This window comes from Sciurus carolinensis, chromosome 2 (genome assembly GCF_902686445.1).
Source record: "Sciurus carolinensis chromosome 2, mSciCar1.2, whole genome shotgun sequence".
Classification (NCBI taxonomy): Eukaryota; Metazoa; Chordata; class Mammalia; order Rodentia; family Sciuridae; genus Sciurus; species Sciurus carolinensis.
This window is the reverse complement of record NC_062214.1, coordinates 38,751,166-38,773,425: the sequence shown is the minus strand read 5'-3', so window position 1 is coordinate 38,773,425 and position 22,260 is coordinate 38,751,166. Positions and strand designations below refer to the sequence as shown.

At 37.2% G+C, this 22,260-nt stretch overlaps 1 protein-coding gene and 1 non-coding gene across 2 annotated transcripts in view; both read left to right on the top strand.

The window, feature by feature from the left end:
* The window catches only part of Sel1l2 (SEL1L2 adaptor subunit of ERAD E3 ligase), a 72,576-nt gene that overhangs the window by 34,894 nt on the left and 15,422 nt on the right, over positions 1-22,260 (top strand). The window contains 11 exon segments of the mRNA XM_047541794.1: positions 2,181-2,234; positions 2,669-2,728; positions 2,812-2,893; positions 4,193-4,347; positions 4,994-5,050; positions 11,623-11,691; positions 12,781-12,858; positions 18,336-18,398; positions 18,945-19,032; positions 21,250-21,291; positions 21,294-21,397. Coding sequence (XP_047397750.1) covers positions 2,181-2,234; positions 2,669-2,728; positions 2,812-2,893; positions 4,193-4,347; positions 4,994-5,050; positions 11,623-11,691; positions 12,781-12,858; positions 18,336-18,398; positions 18,945-19,032; positions 21,250-21,291; positions 21,294-21,397 — 852 coding nt within the window.
* LOC124978549 (small nucleolar RNA U13) lies at positions 16,353-16,456 on the top strand. Its single transcript, XR_007107525.1, has one exon. It is a non-coding gene; the product is annotated as a small nucleolar RNA U13 (small nucleolar RNA).

Sequence of the window (22,260 nt, the reverse complement as noted above, 5' to 3'; positions counted from 1 at the left end):
GACAGTTCACATCTTTTGATTTCCTCTAGTTCCCTGGCATAAAAACAACAGTAAAAAAATGAAATGAAATGAAAGTTGAATCCCCCAGAGAATTAATTCAAAATTATTCAGTGTTATTTTTCTATTGACAAGAGAGGAAGTATGATCCAGGTTTGATTATCATGATTTTAGTCCCTATTTTTTATAGTAAACTTAATACAGAGGAAACCACCCCCCAACCCCCAAATCACAATGGAATTTTAACTCCACACAATGCACTTCACAACTTCATGAGCTTACATATTTTTCCAGGGGGATCAGACCAAATTCTGTGCTAGGCTGTGCACAAAATGATACACTGTTGGTGAAAGAGTCTTAAAATACAAGTTTACTGAATAGAACTGTGCCTTCATTTTCCTATATAAAGGTCAGTGTATTTGTTTACTGTCAAAGTTTTTGAATAACTGAACCAGATTCAAAATTGAGCAAAATAAAAAGTTGCCAAGAGTTACAAGAAAAATTAAAAATCTAATATTGGCTAGAGATGTCCTTAAAAAGAGTCAATTTAGCCATTTTAAAATATACATTACAAGGGTTAAAGGAGTACAAGGATTGCAGATGTTTTGTAACAACAGCCTTTAGATCAGTTTTCCTAAAAAGGGAATCTTTAAGACTAAAGACATCATAGAAGATATTTTTCATTTTCAGTATGTTTATATAAATGACTTCTACATGTTAGAGCTGTTATCCTTTTGGAAAGTGAACTCTGCAGTCAATTTCCTAATTTAAAAAGTAACAGCTCTTTATCCTTGAAATTGCAGTAAAAAGTTTAAGAAATTGCTCGTTTTTTGACTTGATTGAATTATTAGACTTTGATACATCTTGATTTTAGACATTTGACAAAGTCTCACATGATATTCTCACAAACTTGGATGAAGAAATATAAATGTGGGCTTGATAATGGTAAATGGAAAGAGGTTATAGTGATAGTTGGAAGAATGGACAGGAGGAGAAGAAACCTGGAGATTTGTACTAGTTCAGGTAGGAACTAAGAAGAGCTCACAGTAGAAAGGTGCTGGAAGAAATGAAGTTGAGAGACATTACATTCCAGTCAATCCATTTTAAATTGAAAACGCATTTAGTACACATCACCTGCCAAACATCATAGCTCAGAAACACAGTACACTTAGAAGGTTGTTTACCCCCATGATTACATGACTGACTGGGAGGTGTGGTTCACTGCTACTGTTCAGCCCAACATCCCAAGAGAGTATCGTGTTCTATATCACTTGCTAAGGAAAAGACCAAAATTCAAAATTTCAAGTATAGTTTCTACTGAATGCATATTGCTTTGCATCAGTGTAAATCTGAAAAATCATTGACCAAATCATCATAAGTTGGGAAACATCTACCCTAGACTTAAATATCCCCGCTCAGTTTGGTGCTCCATCCTGATGCTTGACGACTTCTTAGCTGGATTCTGAAGTTCTCATAAAGGCTTTTGGATCACATATTATATCTCTCTTGTGGAACATAGCCTGGGGCTTCCTATTCTGCCATCTTGCTCTGAGACTGGGCTTTCACTTTTTAATCAATATGCTTCTTACTGTTTTAATATTTTATATCAGTCCCATTTTGTTTTTAAAATATGAATTATAAATATCCAAATATGATTTTTAAAATATTGAAAGAAAAAACTTACTTCCAAGAAAGAAAAACACATAAAGACCACTGTTGGGGTTCCCCCCACCCCTGTAATAGAGACTGTACCCAGGGGCATTTAATCACTGAGTCACATCCCTATCCCTGTTTTATACTTCATTTTGAGACACTGTCTTGTTAAGTTGCTCAGGGCCTTGCCAAATTGCTGAGGTTGACTCTGAACCTGTGATCCTCCTGTTTCAGCTGCCCAAGCTGGTGGGATTGTAGTTGTGTGTCACTGCACCGGGCAAGACCATTGGTTTATAATGTTTGATTATCATGATCTTTTCTAAAGTACAGTAAGAATTAACTTATATATTATACAACCCTCTCATTACTGCAACCTTTCCCAAAATCTTACACCTTACTCTTTGTTATGGCATAAGAAAGAAATACACAAATTCTTATGGAGGAGGTGTTTTAAGTGTTCCTTATCAATATAGATAAGAACTGTGACATAAATTGATTTGTTGAATTTCATTTTTTCTTTTGCACTTTAGGCATTAGGATTTTTGTCTTCTTATGGAATAGGAATGGAATATGATCAAGCTAAGGTAAAGTTACTTTTTTTCTAAAACAAAACTGATTTCTTTAAAAGAGACACTGAATAAAATCTGTTCTTTAAATGAAGGGACCCACTCAACTGTGATGGCTAAAAGCCCCAGCTCAATGGAAATATAGCATTCTTCTACCACAAGTTTCTTAAAGTCTTATATTTGGGGTTCTTCCTTGTAGGTAGGTAATATCTACTTTAGATTTAAATATCTATAGGGATTTTATGTTGGTGAAATATCATATGTAATGTCCTTATCAAAGACTCCACAACCTGATAATTCCCCAATAGATGGCAAACATTTCAATAAAACAGAGTGAAGAATTGGAATTTATTTTGAAATAGTTCAAGGTTCATTACGAGTAGGAGTTAAAAAGCAATGGTTGGTTTGAGTTTCAAATTTAGAAAACTAATATATTTTATTTTTTATTTTAGGCTCTGATATATTATACATTTGGAAGTGCTGGAGGAAGCATGATGTCCCAGATGATTTTGGTTTGTAAATGAAATATTCTTGGGTCAAAGTAGGTGTATTATAAAGACAGCATTAATTAGGAATATACATGCTTGTATTTTAGGGGTACAGATATTTGTCAGGAATCAATGTTCTACAGAATTGTGAAGTTGCCCTAAATCATTACAAGAAAGTGGCAGATTACAGTGAGTACTTTTTATAATTTATTTGAAGATAAACAGACTTCGGACTGGGGGCTGTAACTCAGTGTGGTTCATAGAGTGTTTGCCTAGCTTGCACAAAAACCTGGGTTCAATCCCCAACACTATAAAAAAACCAAACAACAAACCAAATCATACTTGCCAGGGAATTAAAACTAGATTAATAAATAAATACCAGCTGACATTAACATGAAAATATTAAAGGTCTATACTTTTAACATCTGCTATAATGCAATTCTTGTAATCCGATATAGAGTTTCTGTTCTCCTTAATATTTTTCAAAAAATTTAAATGATTGTATTCCTCTTTTATTTTTGTTAGTATCCCCAAAATTTCTGTCTTGTTAATGTGATGTTCATTTCTTAAAACAAGAATTTGAATGTAGCATTAATAAATATTAAGCAGTTCCCCTAAATCTAACATTTAAAATATGGAATGGCTTTGTTGAAATTTCTTAATGAAATGAATGTAAGATGCATACATTAGAGATATCTATCATTGCCTTTGAGAACAATTCAGTTAATCATTATTCTTGCCCTTTTGTCTACAAAAAATAGAGCATGAGGCTAACAATATTCCTAGAATCACTTTCGAAGTTGTATGTAACATTTCACCTTGCAACATCACGAAGTCGCTTAAATAATAGAGTTTTTAAATAGAAGTCTTCCAAGAAATGAATAATGTGAAGTCCATTTAGTTAATTTCTGTAATCAGAATGACATCTAAATATATACCTTTGGCACTTTTGTGATCTGAAAAAAAAAAGAGAAAAAAAAATTTTAAATTCAAGATGCTATGTATAACAAGATCATTTCATATGCTTTATGATATGGGAATCCCTGTGTATATATTTTGAACTGCACAATTTCTTAGGTGTATTCAAACGTTTATATTATTTTCAGACTATCTGTAAGAAATAATTAAGGAGCAGTTATTATTTCTATATTTTTTAGTCCTAGAAATATCAGAGCTGTAGATGGGGTCAGTTGTCTGCTTCTAAAATCTCTTACTTGATACCCTTGGCCAACATATTCAGGAACATTGGATATATGTTAACAATATTTATAGGGTTGCAAAGAGAAACTAGTTTTTTTTTACATTTCTCAGAACCAAATAAAAATCAGCAAATTTCTGTTTCCAATGGATCTTTCCTCTCTGTCAAAAGATCAGATTTCTGTACAATTTAAGCAGAATAAGCCTGATAGTGTCTCCTCTAAGTTGATTGATTGTTATCTTTTGCAGCCCACGTTTTCTAGCTGTTCTCTGGCTTGTTTCTATTCACAGTTGCTGACAATTTGGAAAAAAGTGAAGGAATTCCAGTGGAAAAAGTGAGACTAACTGAGAGACCTGAAAATCTGAGTTCTAACAGTGAGATATTGGATTGGGACATATACCAATACTATAAATTTTTGGCAGAAAGAGGAGATGTTCAGATACAAGTAATGTATACAGATGAGATTGAATTCTTAGATCATGCAAATGAGAGGGATTTTGTTTCCACTGAGTGCTAGGGGAGTTCTCAATGCCCCACCCTAAATGGGAATGGAAGGAGACACCCCCCCCCTTTTTGCCCTACTCCTGTTTTGTCCCTTGTCACTTGCAGTTCCTTTGGTCTATTGAAGAACTAGTTGCCATAGTAATAGCAAGAATTTTTTTCTTTCATTTCTTCCTAAAAAAATTCATTAAAAAAAAAAAAAACCCTAGGTTTTAGTTATAGAAAAAAAATAAAAAGCACCATACAATGTTGGTTTTAATACAAATGAACTCCTACACAGATTCAGGTGCATTCAGTTTCTGGGAATGGAACAGTATTTGCGTGACCTTTGTGATCCAAGAGTAAAGGCACCTAGGTGCATATACCTGGGCATTGCTGTACACCAACTGCCAGGCTTCCTGCCATTGCCCAAGAGCAACCAATTACCCAGTAAAAGATAGAGTCTGGAATGTTTCCCTGTTTCTTTCAAAACATGTCAACTGCATCAAACTGAATCAACATGCTGTAGTAATACCACCAATTAAATGTTTTCTTTTCTTTTTCTAAATTAATATTACTGCTTAATCATTTTCAAAACTCATTATTCCTAGGTATCTCTTGGACAATTACACCTAATTGGGAGGAAAGGTCTAGATCAAGATTACTATGTAAGTCAATCTTAAAATTCAGTCGTATGAGGTAGGGAGGATAGTGGTAAAGGAGGTTGGGGCACCAGTGAAAGGGGGAGAAAGAGGTGGAAGAGTTGCTAAGGAAAGCACCCCTGCTGTTTCCTCAGTCGGATCTACTGGCTAGCTTCCCAGGAAGAACAAAGTTCACCACAGGGAACGCTTTCCTACCTGCTTTGAAGTACAAAGAGGAAGGAACTTCTGAGGAGCATTTGGGGAGGTATTCAAGCTATGACAGAGCAGTTAGGCTATGGTTAGGCAAGGAGAATCTCCCCACTCAGTCCACCTAGGAAGTTCCTACTGGAAAACCTGAGGACCACGTTCATCCCTCTTTGATTTAATCAGAGGACTTACTGCTTTTAATGTAATTAAAAATATATTAAACATTTATAAATTTGCAAAACTCCTTTTAATCATTTTGCTTAACCTTGCCTAATGAGGTTAGAGGATTAATTAACCACTCAGATTTATACTGGGGGTCGGGTGGGGGGAAGCAATAAACTTGACCTGCACAGGATTCTCCTCAGTAAGAAGCCAGAGTGCAGGGTAAGTTCTTGTCTGTATTCTGATTGTGATTTCAAAACCCTAATCATATCAAAGACCTGGGAAAATAATTTGAATTCTTGTGAAAAGATGATTTTGTAGCCCTTGTCATTTTATAGGAGCTATACATCCATTGTCTCAAAGGAATGCAAACTATTCAACATAATCTCAATGTCTAAGTGATGGAAATTACTCCTTTATAAAGCTGCTACATAAAAAAAGGGATCGGTTATTATTTTCCATTTCACTTTATGTTGATATTTTATGACTATTTTTGGTACTATAGTCTGTGTTTTATATGAGGTACAATAAACATCAGGTAAATGTCAAAATTAATTTCATAAAATGTGATACCATAGGTAGCAATTTAAATAAGCATATAAATTCTAAGATAGTTCAATTGAAGGTTTTCAGATTTTTAAAATCCTAATCATAAGCAAGGTTTTAGCTTCTTAGATGGAAAGTTTTGAATTCATAATATTACTCCAATATCAGATTTCAACCTGCAATGAGTTTCTCATGTTAATCACAGTCTGCATAACTGGGAAGAGTTCCTCATTTTCCGTAAACATGAACTATGGGTGTCAAGTCACCCATACCTCAACCATAAGGATGTCACGCCAATTTTGTACAGCACAATAAACCCCCATAAAGTTATGCACTTACAGTCAACCCTAGCCCACTATGAACATCAGATGGGAGCTGGAGCCGCCTCAGGTGAGATGAAGTGCAAACCCAGGGCCATCATGGAAGGATTCCAGGGCTGTAGTGCCAGCAGCCAGCAGCTGTTCATCACCAGGAGCCAAGTAAGGCTCTTTCACAGAGGATATTTTATCTGTTTTACCAATGAGTACCTGAGGTTGTAGAGGTAATTACTTCAAGGTTCACAGCTGGAAAGTAACGTTGTTTATGCAGAATTTGAACTCAGGCCTTAAGCATTCCAAATCTGTACTCTTTTTATTAAACTTTATAATCTTGTGACCTGGGCCTGGGGGTGGCGGGTGGGTGGGGAGGAGCCTTTATCATCTGTTTCTCTGTTTAAAAAGCAAGAAGGAATAACATGGTCTCAAAAGTTCCTTCATCTTGGGTTGGGCTTCTTGCTTCCAATTCAGACATCCCAAGAAGGCAAATTAAATTCAAGAACCATTCTAGTGGCTCAGGCACTTTCTGGGTCAAGCTCAGTCTGGTATTTTCTTCTTTCCTCAACCTAATAAATTTGAACTTGATGGGAGGCTGCAGTCAAAATCTCAAACCTTAAGACAAATCGCTTATGTCTCAGTCATCATAGTATACATGAAAAAAACACTTCCAAAATTAGGTGGCTTAAAACAACAATAATTTAATTAATTCGTGATTTGGGCAGATCAATAATTTTGACTAGGATCAGTTTAGCAATACTTGTCTGGGCCAGACTCAGCTAATCTTAGCTGAACTTGCTCGTGTATCTGCAGTTAGCTGGAGTACTAGCCAGAGCTACCTGGTTTATAATGGTTTTAACTGTGACAGCTAGGATAGCTAGGACCTCTCTCCAAGTGGTTTCTTCCTCCAGCCTTCTGACCCTAACTTTTCACATGGCAGTCAAAGGTTCTAAAACCCAAGAGCAGAAGTCTCCTGAGACCTCAGCTGAGAACTCACATGTCACTTCTGCCACATTCTTTTGGCCATAAGACCAGCTAGATTGAAGGGACAGGGAAGTGGACTTCTCTTTTTTTTTTTTTTTTTTTTTTTTGTGGTGCTGGGGATTGAACTCAGGGCCTTGTGCTTGCAAGGCAAGCACTCTACCAACTGAGCTATCTCCCCAGCCCAAGGAAGTGGACTTCTCTAAGAGGGAAGAGTGGCAAAGAATTGTGGTCATTTTTGCAACTTCCTATAACTTAGTTGCACCAGAGTCAACTTGGATGGGCAAGGGAGATTCAGAGAGGAGAGGGAAGATAAAAGTATAAACCTCATTTCTGAAATGCAGCTTTTAACTATGCCAGAATTCTCATCCTCAAGTTTCATCTCCTCAGAGGAAATTTTGATTGACACTATTTTTCTATCACTTATCTTACACTTGCAATAAACATTCTTGTCTTTTTAACTATGTATACACCCTGTCCTTAGAATAGTGCCTGCTACACATAAGATGCTTAAATCCTAAACATTATATGTTGCTTTTCACCTGAAGACCACCACTTGAGCCAGTATACTGTTATAGTTCACTAAAGAAATTATTGATTAAAGACTCTTTTTTTAAATGCAACACCCAAGCTTACTGCTCAGTCAGTATCAAAATACCTGGAAATAACTATCTTGCCTTCCCTGCCCCACCCTTCACACTTTGTTTAAATAAATCTCTCTCATGAGTGGTCATTGTAGGCAACATTTTTACCCTCCCCAACCAAATTCTTCATTATTGGGAAGTATTGTATATGAAATTCTTGATTACATTATCTTGAATTTTTCTACACATAAATTTTAATGTCATTTGCATTCCTAAATATACTCAGGTTTAGAACAAATTGGATTAGAAAATCAGGGTTTTGGGGTGCATATTATTAAAGAAGATAAAGCATAATTAAATTAAACTTAGCAAAGGAATAATGTCAAACATGTAAGGGCAAATGTTTTATCTACCCTGCTATTCACTAAAAAAAAAAGATCTAATATCATCCCTTTTCAGGATGGTTTACAGAGGTTGGGATAAAAGAAGTGTTCAGAATGTTTTAGAACAATACATTTTCTTGGCACTTCATTCTAGGGGAAATGTTATAAACTGATTAAATTAGGGATTTTCTTAGAGAAAATGAAAACTCATACTCATTTTTTAAAAAGACATGAGTGGGAGGAAGGGAGGGCATTGGGAAGTAGAGGGATATGAAATCTACCAAATTATACTATGTCCCTGTATAAATATGCCACAGTGAATCGTAGATAGATAGACTTAGTTATAATACACTAATTAAAATAACAACAATAATAGATGGGTGTTCAGTGGAATAGAGCAAGTGAATTGGGGAGGAAGGAGAGACGCAAAGGTGCTGAAGAATGAGATTGATCAAATTATGTTATATGCATGTACAAATATAATATAATGAATCATACTCATATGTATAATTACAATGCACCAATAAAATAAATACATAAAGACATGAGTTCAAATAATAAAATTTCACTTAACATAATTATCTTTCAATCTAAGGTACCATCAATTGTAAGACACACCATTATTTTATGTTCTACTGAGAAAGAAAAAACTTGCCAATATAAATTATAATATGCTACTGACAGAAGTATCCTGATTAAAATGAGATAGGGTGAGAGGTATATCTTAGAATTACTAAAATATGATGATAGGTGTTCAGTGAATATTTGAAGGATGGATGGATGGACGGATGGATATGTACCTGATCTAAACTCTTTGAGATCAAGAACTCAGATTGACACATGTATACCCATCAAAGTTGCTTGCATGGTACTTTGACATGGTGTCTAATACATTTTTACACAATTGAAGTGGCAGCATTAAGGGCAAGTGAATTTTAAAAGAACAGATAATTGAAATTCCAAGAAAACCATGACAGTGGAGCAGTATGTGAGAAAACTTCAACTTTTGATCTTTATGGTAACACAATATTGAAGGGTGGAGGAAATCCCAGTTTTGTCTGCTTCTGGAAGCTATATTATTATTATTTTTTTTTTACAGTTCAAATTCTTTTCCCAGAACAAAACTTTTCTTCAGCGCTGTCTATTGTAAGGCAATTGAAAGCCAAATTACTAAACTGGACTTGGAAAATGATTTCATAGAATCATAAATACTTGAACCGGAAGAACCCATAAAGATTAAAGTCCAGCTCCCTTGTTTTAGAAATTCATAAACATTCATTCATGCACACATTCTGAAAATATTTTCTGACAGCTTAACATATTGCAGACACTATCCTAAGTATGGAGGATCCAATGTTGGGCAAGACAAATAGACATTAAATCAGTAGATGAATGTCATGGTAGAGACAGGACAGGGTGCCCTGAGAGTATAGAGGAGCAGAATCTAAATGAGGAAATCAAAACCTTTAGATAATGTGACTTGCATAAAGTATACACTTATCTGGGGACATATTTAGGTCTGACCCATAAAGATAGTAATAAGAAATATCTTTATTTTTATATTAATGTTCTCTAATTTGGCGAACCGTGTATTACTATAACTTCCTCCCATCCAATTGACACTTAGATTATAACAGACATTTTAGCTTTAGGATTCCCTAATGCTCATAAATTTCCAATAATTCCTATATTCTGCAAAATAAAATTAAAGGCTGGTATTCAAGACTAAGGCCCCCGCTTCACTTTTGCAAGTTTTAGATTTGGATATTCTATTTCAGCTATACTATTTCTATTTCCTATTTTTATATTTTCCCTACTATTTCTATTTTCCTACTATTCTATTTCCTGGACACAGCTTGGACATTCCCATCACCATTCCCTTGCCCATGACATTTCCCTACCTGTGATGATTTCTGTATTGGTGACTCATCTCCAACTTTATCATTTTTGCTTTCTGCTTTATACCATGGAGGCTGGGTTCCAAGTAATGGGAATGGTATTCAGGCAGCTTATGGGACTCTAGCACTAGCCACATAATTCTGAGTGTCGTCAAATAGTATCAGATATTAATAACCTACCTCATGGTGATATTGCAAATATCAGGAAAGAAAAGGTTTGTGAATTTGTATTAGAAAACTAAATATAATTTCTATTATCTGTTATTCTACACCCTTCTAATTCTTGTTGGCATTCCTTTGATCTCATCTATCACCTACACCCTTATTGCTATTAACATGTATTTTTTTTCTTTTCAGCATCATTGTTAGGGAGAAAACATGATCCTTGTATTGCTGTATGAATCACCTATAATACATAGTACATAACATACCAACCACCAGGCATATATCAGATTTCAATCAAGTTTTGGAAAGTGTAAATGAAGATGTATAAATGGAGATGAATGAATGAATGAACCCATGGTACAATGAGGTTCAACAAAAGTGGCATTTGTATATATGTTCACAAGGAAGATTGACTTTAGTAACAAGGGTGTGGCTCTCAAATAACTTAGCAATATGTTTAGAGCAAATTTCCATATAAAATTCTGCCTGCATTTCTTCCTCAAATCTTCTCTTCTCTGTGGGAAGGAGTGGATCATTACACATCAACCCAGTCAAGACCCATTAAAGAATAGAAGAATTGTGTTCTAATAAGTCACTTTGGAGAGTGTCTATTTCTCATTCCTGGGGCTGATCTCTTTTATTATTTCATGTGGTTCCTTCTGAAAGGATTTTCTAGAAGGTCAGGATGAGGCCAAGGAAATATGGTAGCAAGGGAGAAGTTCAGCATTATCTGTTCCAAACTGAGTGTTTCATTTAATGTTATGACCTAGACAAAAATCCGAGGCTTTGCTTGCCTCCTTTAATTTGATTTGGAAGAGATTGCCTTGAAGCTTACCTCTGTAGAAAGACCTAGTTTCATCAGGTAACCAGGTATGTCTGGTCTTATTTTGTCTCATAAACATTAGGATTCTGCTCACTGTAGTACAAATTGTCTTATAAAATAAGTACACAATGTTAACATAAAAGCCTATATTTCTAAAAATAATGAACTATTTAGCTCTATAACTGGAATTTATCTCTTCTCTACAAAGCCACATGCCTATCATGCCTTCCCAAATGTGAGAAATGAATCTTCATCTTCTAAAATTATATATGTGAGATAAATATATATAATCACACATATATATGTGATATATCTCCCACTCTTCAGAATATATATGTGTATATATATAAATATTCTGATATATAAATATTCTCCTGCTTCTGTTTATGACTGAAATAGCACTTGGAATAGTGCCTTGAAAAAAGTGGGCATTTTATAGATATTTTTGAATGCATATTGAATAAATAAAGTTTCGTTCAAAAGGCCACTGCATAACATTTTTTTGTGACTGGAAATAATACTGTTCCTTTTCTCTCCAGAAAGCATTATACTACTTCTTAAAGGCAGCAAAGGCCGGAAGTGCAAATGCCATGGCTTTTATAGGAAAGGTACATACTTCAAGTTGCTCAATTCATTTCTTAAAAACCTAAGAAATGGACAGGTATGGTGGCACCCACCTGTAATTCCAGCTACTTGGGAAGCTGAGGCAGGATAATCGTAAGTTTGAGGCGAGCCTGAGCAACTTAGGGAGAACTTGTCTCAAGATAAATTTTTAAAAGGATTGAAGGTGTAGTTCAGTGGTAGAGAGCTTACCTAGCATTCATAGGACCCTGGATTTGATCCCTAGTATGGAAAAAACAAACAAACAAACAAACAAATACCCTAAGAAATGAAAGGTACCAGCTAAATGAACTTAATGTGGGGTGATAGAACAGCCACCTCTTTCATAGAAACAACTGAGGGACATTCAGCTGCAATATGAGGATGGTTTTCTTGAGTTGACAGGTTGGGAAAAAGCTCCATACACCAACCTTTATCTGAGGCAGTTGGAACAACCTTGAAACTGCACCTGACGTGGGATCCTCCATTGAGTGTGGCTCGGAGACCATGAACACTCCCCAGCTTCAGCCATGTCAGGTGTCTTTTTCCACCACCCCTGGAAAGAGACCCAGTTCTACACTGACCAACGTCTATCCTTATGCCACCTCTGCTGGGAGACCCCTATGTCTGCTGAGTGTCCCCTATGACTGCTGAGCAGGCTTTGTAGAGATTTTTCTAGAGAGAAGTGTTTTCTCTCTTTCAAAGACCACTCCCTCCCCCCTCCCCAGTGCTGCCCTTGGCTCCCTGCAGCCAATTTGCATTAGTAACCATGGGGATAAGTGTCCTTCTTCCAGAATGGCTACCTACAGTAATTTAGATGCAAGAAACATGAGAAAACACAAATAAGGTCCATTTCTTTGTCCTTGGGCAAGATTACTTCAGGATATATATAGTAGATTGTAGCCTTAGTCTTTGAATTTTTTTTTAAATTGAGGAAAAATTCAAGTAGCTTAAAATCAACTTTCAAAATGTACAATTTAGTGTATTTACTGTATTCACAATGTTGTGCAATCATTACCTTTATTTAGTTAAAAAATATTTGTATCACCCTTAAATTCTTTTGTTTTTTTATACCCTCTTCTATTTTTTTTTTCTAGATGTACTTAGAGGGGAATGCTGCTGCACCTCAAAATAATGCTACTGCCTTTAAATACTTTTCCATGGCAGCCAATAAGGTAGGTCCTCAACTACCTAAAAATCAATTGACTTTTTTGAATGTACACACTGATGCTCAAGAGTTGACTTCAAAGTCCCAAATCCAGATAATGAACCTGGAAGGAGTTTTGTGTCCTGGAGAAATGAGTGTATTTGATAAAAAAAAAAAAAAAAAAAAAAAAAAAAAAAAAAAAAAAAAAAAAAAAAAAAAAAGATGGGTTGGGTGGGGAAGATACAACTTGTCTTCTTGGTAAACAAAAAAGGACAGTGACTTGTGCTGGCCTAAGGGGAGTGGCTAGCAAAAATCCAAACAGAACTTCTGCTTTCTTCTCTCCTCTGTAGTAGGTGATGCTTTCTAGCTCAAGAATAGGAAACGAGAGAAATGAGGACAGAGGAAGAGGTAGCTCAGTCAATAACTGCACTAAGTTTAGGACAAAGACAAACAGGGAATGTCCAGTTTTTTCCTGTCATATCTTATCCAAAGACCAGAGCTCTTCCTGGCTCAGGCAGGAGGTTGTCAGGAAGGTGGTCAGGGCAAGGTGATCAAGAACATGGTTCTGGAGACAGAATTCTTGGCTTGAATGTCAGCCCTACAACTCACTTTGTGACTATGACTAAGTTATTTAACCTTTTTGTGCCTTGCTAACTCAAAAATGTGAAATAAGAAAATTTGCCTGATGCTATCATCATCAGAATTTAAGACACACACACACACACACACACACACATATACACACATATGCCCCATATCATAAAATACTTAAAGCAGTGCCTGACACATAATAAGTGCTGTGTATCAGTTATTATCTTTTGAAATCTGGTACCAGTTAGGTTGAGTGAACTTAGAAATATATCCAGGGCTGAATGGATTGGAACTATGAGGGAATACAGAAATGGTATAACAGTTGGCCCTCTGTGTCCTGGGTTGTGTATACATGAATTCAAACTACCATGGATTAAAAAAAAAAAAAAAAATTGAGTTTTAGTTAGCTTTTACGTTCCTGTGACCAAAATACCTGACAAGAACAATTTAAGAGATGAAAAAGTTTTGGCTCACGGTATCAGAGGTCTCAGCTCATAGATGTCTGATTTTACTGCTCTGGTCCCAAGGTGAGGCAGTACATCATGGGGGAAAGACCCAAAGGAGGAAAGCTGCTCAGCTCATGATGGGGTGGGGGAGTCAGGAAGGAGAGAGATGGGAGAGGAGGAAGGGATCACAAGGGAAATGAATCCTTCCAGGGCACTCCCCAGAGACCCACCACCTCTAGCCATGCCACACCTGCCTAACCCCCACTACCCACAATTACCACCCAGTCAGTAAATCCAAACTAGTATGAAGTGATTCGTTTATAGCTCTCATAATCAAATCACTTCACCTCTGAATATTCCTTTGTTAACAGGAGTTTTGGGGGTCTTCTAATGCCCAAACCATAACAAATTGTATCTATACTGAATGAACTTGTACAAAAATTTTTTTCTTGTCATTCCTTAATAATACAGTGCAACAACTATTTATATAGCATTTATATTATATTTGATGTTAAAAATAATTTAGAGATGATTTAAAGTATACAGGAGAATATGCATAGGTTATATACAAATACTATGCCATTTTACATAAGGGACTTGAACATCTGTGGATCTTGTTATCTTTATCTCTGGGGGTCCTGGAACCAAACCATTACAGGTACTTAGGGATGACTGTGATATGTCTCTTGCTGCCAAAACCTTTGTCCTGGTTCTTAGCACCAGGAAGCTGTTATCTGCCAGATAAAAATTAGTAAATGATTCTGAATCCCCTTAATGCATAAAGAATGTCCTCATTCCAACAACCATCAACCTTATTTTGGCAAATGGCCTTTATAAACTTTCTATCCACCACACAGTAGGAATCTTTTATTTGTCTGAGAATTTCATAGTGCAACACTGGCAATAAAGATGTCTTCAAATTGAGGAGTATTTTCAACTGTTCTCAGTTTTTAAAAGCCTACACACTGCTTAGGAGCCTATTTATACATGACTAGCACCTCTAGCTGCTGCTCTTGTGGTGTAAATTACTGGGAAAGCTAGTACTCTGTTCCTCTCCCTTGTAATTTATATGAAATTGTTGCTCAGCAAGACAGTCATCTGGAGCACCATTACATTAGGAGGACAAGGGACAGCAGACTGAAAAGAAGGAGGCTGAGGAAGATCTCCTATAAACTGCTAAATGATGCTGATTTGTCAGTCCAAAGGAATGATGCCAGGAAGTTAGGTGTGTAAATTAAGTCAGCTCCCTAACTATTCAGGACTTTGTAACTAGCAGTGATCTGTGCTACTCTATTATAAAACTGAACTTCCTTTCTTTATGAAATAAATATAAAGTTGCACTTAAGGTAATTATTCTGAAAGACATTCAGTAGGCACAGACATATAATCCTTGGTCATTGTTTGAACAATGTGTCAAATTTCTAATGCATATTTTCCTCTTACTACTTTAAAAAACATACTACTACTTAATTTTGTTTGTACCAGGACACAAAGTTACAGACTTTATACCCACTTTTGTATAATTTACTTTAAACACTAATGTAATGTCCCGACCCGCAGGACTGCAACAAGAACCTGGAGGGGGGAGCGGGGATTGGGAGAGACAAGAGACACCCGAAATGGAGACAAGACAAAAGCCTGATCAAGTCTCGTTTATTGGGGGAATAAACCCAGTTAATACCAGGTACAAAAGCCAATCAGGGGAAAGCGCGAAGGCAAAACTTGTCGGTGCGCCAGAGCTCGAACAAGGAAGTATACTTGGCCAGTCATGAAGCACCACGCAATCTAGCCTGATACACACCTGGTACTGTCTGACAGTTACGCCTGCAGGAGAGGCAGCCCCGCCAGCATCTGGCAGGCGCCATCTAAGCTCAACATGTGGCGAGGCGGGGGCGTGGCCTGCCGGCTCCGGACAATGTAAAAAGCAATGTATGTAGAAAACAATTTAAAATTTAAAAATTATGTGACATTAAATCTACATGGGATCATATGCCTTTGATTCTATCTCATACTTCTGAACACGTCTGGCCCAACCCCATCTCCATACTTTTATCATACCTATTCCCTTGCTGGAGTTCCCCATTCCAAGTTCTACGCATCCCCAGAGCAGAGCTCAATCCTCTTTCCCTTCATAAAGCCTCCCCACCCCCACAGGCTCACGTCATCTTTCCCTTCTGAATTTACCCCGCAATCACTCTCTACTCCTGAGATTCTGCAGCTTTCTACCTTCTGGTTTCGGTCCTACTGTCTGAAGGTCATATCTCCTCAACTTAAGGATGACAAGGGTCATCCATATGAACCATATGCCAGGTTCATATGTCCAATGAACCATAGCCAGGTTTCATTATATAAAGGAACTATCTTCTGTTAACCTAAGCCCTAATGTGGAAGGTGTACATACTGGGGTCTTGGCTACACATATATTTTATTTGGCCCAGAAAGGATTTGAAAAACAAGTAAATTTCACATTGAAATTTGAACACAGATCCTTTTGTGATTTATAAGCATGATGATTGAGCGTTCATACCATTGTGTGAGATGGGCCTTCCTCAAAATTTGTTATGATGCCAGCACATTACTCATCTGCTGTGAGAAAAGAATTGTCTTGGACATTCAGATTTTCTTGGAAAATGGCAAGAGTGACTGTACAGGAGTGCTATTTTGTGTGTCAGTGACTGGCTGGAGCAGAGTGGTTGAGTAGCTGCTGCTGTCTTTGGACAGGGGAGGCACACTCTGGTTTGCCTTGGTCACCACCACTCTCTCCATTACCTGGCTTAATATACTTCTTACATCACCAGAATGGCTCCTGCAGATGCCTGAATTGGCTACTCTTGACCTGAAAGTTCTGAACAAGTATTCTGGGCATTAAATAGTTGATGAGTAACCCAAAGAGAGTCTAGTTTCCCAGGGACTCTCCTAAAGTATTCGTTCCAGCTATTCTAACTTTCTTCTTTCCCTTTTTCCTTACCTTCTCTCATTTTCATCCTCTTCCCTTCCCTTCCATTTTTCATAACTTCTAAATGAAGCTAATTAGAAGAAGACAGGTTCCCTAGACTTTGCAAATCTTTCACACAACTCTTACTACTCCCAAAGCAGCATAACCCTTGATTCCTAGAAATAAGTCACAGGTAGACATGATCAGGAGAGAAAAGGGAAGAACAGAGCAGAGATGCCACTTATTTTAAATACAGATGGATTGTCCTTAAGAGCGCTTACAATACTGGGTCCTTTGATACATGCATAGGCTCAAAGTCTGGATTCTTGAAACAGTTTTGAAATATGCCTTCTTTCTACATATATGCTATGCCTATACAAAGAAAGAACACTGGGTCCATACTAAACAAATTTAGATGGTAAGAAGAAATTCCGAGAGCTTTGTATTAGAACTTAAGTTCCTGAGGAAATATAAACCTGTCAAACGTACATATCAATATGCTGAAAGAAAGTCAAGTGGCCAAGTCATGGCTCCTTACACAGTTACCCGAGAGAGAAGCATGTGAGGGGAGATAGAAAGAAAATGTGAGTTTTCTAGTTGGTGAAGTTACTTTCAAAGTTCACTCTTCACCTGGAATCAATGTGCTAGATACCAATATATTTGAATACTTGCTATTGGAACACTGTCTTCTAGTACTAAATGTGCTAAATGCTCTCAGAGTATTCAGGACATTAATTGGAAAATAAATGATAATTAATTTAGCATCAAGTGAAAAAGAAAACACTGTCAATGTTATAAGTAGTCAAATTTGAATAAAGAAGTATATAGCAACAATGCTTTACTATCTGTAATGGCTGAATTGAAATCCGCAGAGTCTGTAAAATGTTATTTGGTTGTTTATGTCAACCTCCTTTGACCAAAGTAGGTAACAACTCTCTGGATACACTTTCCCCTTTTGGAAAGCTCCTACATGTCCTTCAAGATACAACTCAAATGTCTCCACCCTGACAATTTAATCCTCTTCAATTCCTAGCCTTTCCAGGCATTTAAATGTCCTTCTTCTAGGTGAGCACAACATTCTCAATTGATTTCACTTTAGAAGTTAGTACATTTGTCATGACTTTAAGAAATCTGACCCACCCCTCTGATATGGCTCAGAGCCCATGAGTCTATAAGCTCTCCAAGGCAAGGATCATGGTTCATTCATTTTTCACCTCTTACTTCTTACCTTTGCCCAATGCTTATTGTGGAATCACACACATAGCAAATCCTAAATAAGCATTGAATGAAAAAATGAAAAAATGGAGTAAGAATTTGACATTCTTTTCCCTCTTCTATTTTCTAGTCAGAGGGGGTTATGAAGGTGTAAAAAGATAAACTAGAGAGGGTAAGAATAACTTGCCAGCTGCCTGATTAGCCTGCCTTGATTAATCTCTTACAGAGTACATTTCAAACATTTTGAATGACTTTGCAGTAATTTTCCTTATCATGAATTCTTCTGGGACTTTACTTAGATTTTTGTAACTCTTCTAGGGCAATGCAATTGGTCTTCATGGACTTGGTCTCCTTTACTTTTATGGAAAAGGAGTTCCTGTGGTAAGTTAAATAATTTTTTTATATTTTCAACATATTTCTAGCAATTCATAAGATAAAATTCATCATCATTCATTAATTTATGGGAATTAGTCTCTATTACCTAGTTGGTCAAATTATTATATCTGATAATAGAGGAAAAAAATTCAGTAGAATCTTTGCCAAAGAGACATAGGAGAACAAGCTTGTGACAAGAATAGCAACTCTAATTATATCTTAGAATCATAGATTCTAAGTAGCCTTGAAAATATCTATCCCCTGAGGATTTTATTGATAGAGAAATTTATCTTCTTAGTTTAACATGTCTTTTGAATGACCTTCTCCTGACATCTAACAAAACCTACTGTCAATGTAGAAAAATACATAATTTACACTGAAAATGAGATAATTATTTCCTAATAGAATCTAATGTAATAATAAAATAAAATGTATTTTATTTCTGATGCTATTTTAATTAGCCCATATGGCACTCTTTAAGAAAGTGGAAGGCAATTGTTACCATGGAGTTATACATACAGCTTTGAGTAATAGAGTGTAATTATCTTGCAGAATTATGCCGAAGCACTTAAATACTTTCAGAAAGCTGCAGAAAAAGGATGGCCCAATGCACAGTTCCAGTTAGGCTTCATGTACTACTGTAGGTACTACAAATACAGCTGCTTTATTTAGAATGAATATGCATTAGTAAGTCTGCTCCTTTTACAACAAAAATCAAAGGGTTGGTGTGAGTGGTTCAGAAGGAACAGTCAGGCGGCAATTTAAAGTGGGATTTGAAGAAGACTGAAGAAAAGGCAGGAGTGGGAGGAGTAAGGAAGGGCAGTCAGAAAGCTCAACTTTGACAAGGTTAAGTTTGAGGTTCTTGTTTTAGCCAATGCGCATATCCAAAGGCAAGTATGAAACTCACAAGAAGTCAAAGTTGAAGAGAAAGATTTAGGAGGCATCAACATATAGGTGTGAGTTAAAAGCATCTGCGATGGCAAAGGGAATAGAGAGTGGAGGAAAGCAGCAGTGGGGTCTGGTCAGAAATCTGGGGATTGTCCCTGTCATTTTTAGAGGATAGGCAGAGAAAGACTGAGCATCAGGAAGAATGAAAAGGCATGGTCAGAGCGACAGGGGAAAAATGATCTAAAAAGGAGCCAAAGGGACAGAACTTCCAGAGAGAGAATCAGTGAATGACAGCATAACTGTAAATGCAGTGAGAAGGCTGGTTTTAAAAAAGAAGTCAGGGCTGAATATCCCTGGGTCTTGGCAACATGGAGAATCTGGGTGAGATTATTAGACTGGTTGGGATGGAAGCCAGATGACAATGGGTTAGAGTGTGAATGGAAGGTGAGAAAATATGTGAATAAAAATATTCTTACAAAAAGCGAAGGAGAGAGATGGAATTACAGAATGAAGGGGATGGGAACCAAAAGTGAGTTGTTTTTGCATGAGAGACCTAACATAATTATAATTGATGGAAACTGTTCTGGAAAAAGTTGATGGTTTCAGAATCTGATTGGGCCTGTGTAGGTGGACACCTCATTAACCTTGATAAAGAAGTGGGATTTCTCATCCTTGAAGACTGGAAGTAGGGAAGAAAAGATGGTGCAATGTAAATATGGGGCAGGAGGATGAGGAGAGAGGCGAGTGAGGAGACAATATGAAGTTTTCGTCAATAATTTCATAGGCAAAAATTTGCCTTCTGAGAGCAGAGGCAGAGAGTTTGGGGTACAGTGTTTGTATTAATCTCCGTGGAAACTGAGAGGTGGAGTGGTCAGGACAAATACTAGGAGAACTGAACATTTCCCCACCAAGTCCTTCATATCAGAGGTGGAGCCAGGACTGCAACTGAGCATATCATAAAAGTCAAATCTGGTCAACAGGTCAGTTGGCATTTTCCAAAGTGGCTCATAGAAAGTCTCTTTTTACACTATATTGGGGGAGAGTGTTGAGAACATTTTCTTGTGGTTCATTCCAAGTCCTCAGCTCAGGATCTATCATTCCTAACGCTTCTAGAGGAAGAGTAATAGTAATGCCTAATGTATATTAAATCTTTGTATGCTTTCACTCATTTAATCCTCTCAAAATATACCTGGCGGCAGGGTACCACTCTGTTCATAGGTGAACAAACTGAGTCAGACATGTTGTCCAGGACTACACAGTTCGTGGAACTGGGATTCAAATTCAAGCAATGTGCCTCCAGAGCTTTTACTTTTAATCACCATATGGCATTGTCTCTAAAGGTCAAGAAATATTAGAGCTGGGAGGAAATTTAAGGACCATTTAGGGAAAGCCCCCTCCTTTTGCAAGTGAAGTGCCAGATGTGTCCAACTCAGAAAGAGGAGGGATAAGAGAGTCAGGACAAGATTTCCTAATGCTGGGAATCCTCTGATTCATTTGCTCCAGTGCCAAACGCCTCTCCTCGCTCCAAGCCTGAGTTGGGTCAGAGATGGGTTTCTTGGAGCTGGGAATTTCCTTCTCCATGCTCCATGGTTGTGACTGGATAAGCTATACCGGTATCCTGGCATGGAAAGGTGACAAGGATGGTGAGCACATCATGGTGAAACTCCTGGTCCTTAGAGACCACCACTTGGTCTCCTTTTCATTAACGAGTTATACAATATTGAGGAAATATTTTAATGAAATTGAACTTCTTTTTCTTAATTTTCTGAATAGGTCAAGTTCACACATTTCTGAATTTTTACTTACACCCTAACTCAGCTTCCCCCACCACCCCTAAATAGTGGATTTGACTTTTGGTTGGCCTTTCCTATCCTATTTAAACTAACAGGTGTCACTATGACTATTACATTCATAGATTATAATGTAAAAAAATAGAGAGGGAATATCTCAAAACAATTTTCATTTTCAGCTGGCTCTGGAGTATGGAAGGATTACAAACTTGCCTTCAAATATTTTACTTGGCATCCCAGAGTGGGCAGCCCCTTGCCATTTATTATCTGGCTGAGATGTATGCAACAGGAACAGGAGTGTTAAGATCCTGCAGGACTGCTGTGGAGGTAAATACTGGGCTGTTTTTAAAGCTCTTATCATCTCTTACACAGAGGAGAGGTGATACTGTCCTTAAATTGTTGGTGCCTTTTATTTTATGGTTTTTACCTCTTTCTTTCCCATTGACAATGTGAACACTGACATTTACCAGAGAGGAAAAATAGTGATGTAACTTGGACTGGGAAAGGGAGAAAAAGCAATGATCCCCTCTCTCTTGCATTTGGCTTTTCATCACGTTCAGAACTTGCCTCAGAATTCGGTTAAGGAGCTCTGTTTCAGCCTTCAATCAAATCACCAGGGCAATTTGGCACTTCTAGTGGGATTGGAAGTTGCTACTTGGGAAACGAAAGGCTTGATTTAGCCTAGAAAACGTAGCCCACTTCTTCCCAGAAAGCCAAGTCCTTAGGTTTTTGGTGATTTGGATGACAATTGAAAAAGTGGATTCTTTAAGCCTGAGCCAATAATGTACTTTTCAAATGCTTTTAGGACCTATTGCCCTTCATTGATTTATTAAATATGTCCGCTGCAACAGTATAAATACCTCCATGTTGCAATCTGGTCCCTCTGAAACTCATTTCAAAAGCTGCCAGCTAATAATCTATCTTTAGATTTGCTCCTTTGCCAACTTCCTAATGAATTATGTATGGCTAACCTCTTTTGGTTACATAAGGGCTATTCAGCTAAGCTGACATTTGTCCCTGCAGAGCTTTGCACACCTCCCTCGCAGTTATGTCACCTATACCCTGAGGCACTGTCTTCCCTTCATTCTCTCCTTTTCACATCAGCTGTGGCCTTGTAACTTGCCCATGCAGAGCAGCAGTACCCACAAAGGCCCTTTAAATAACAAACAAACAAACAACCCTGAACTCAA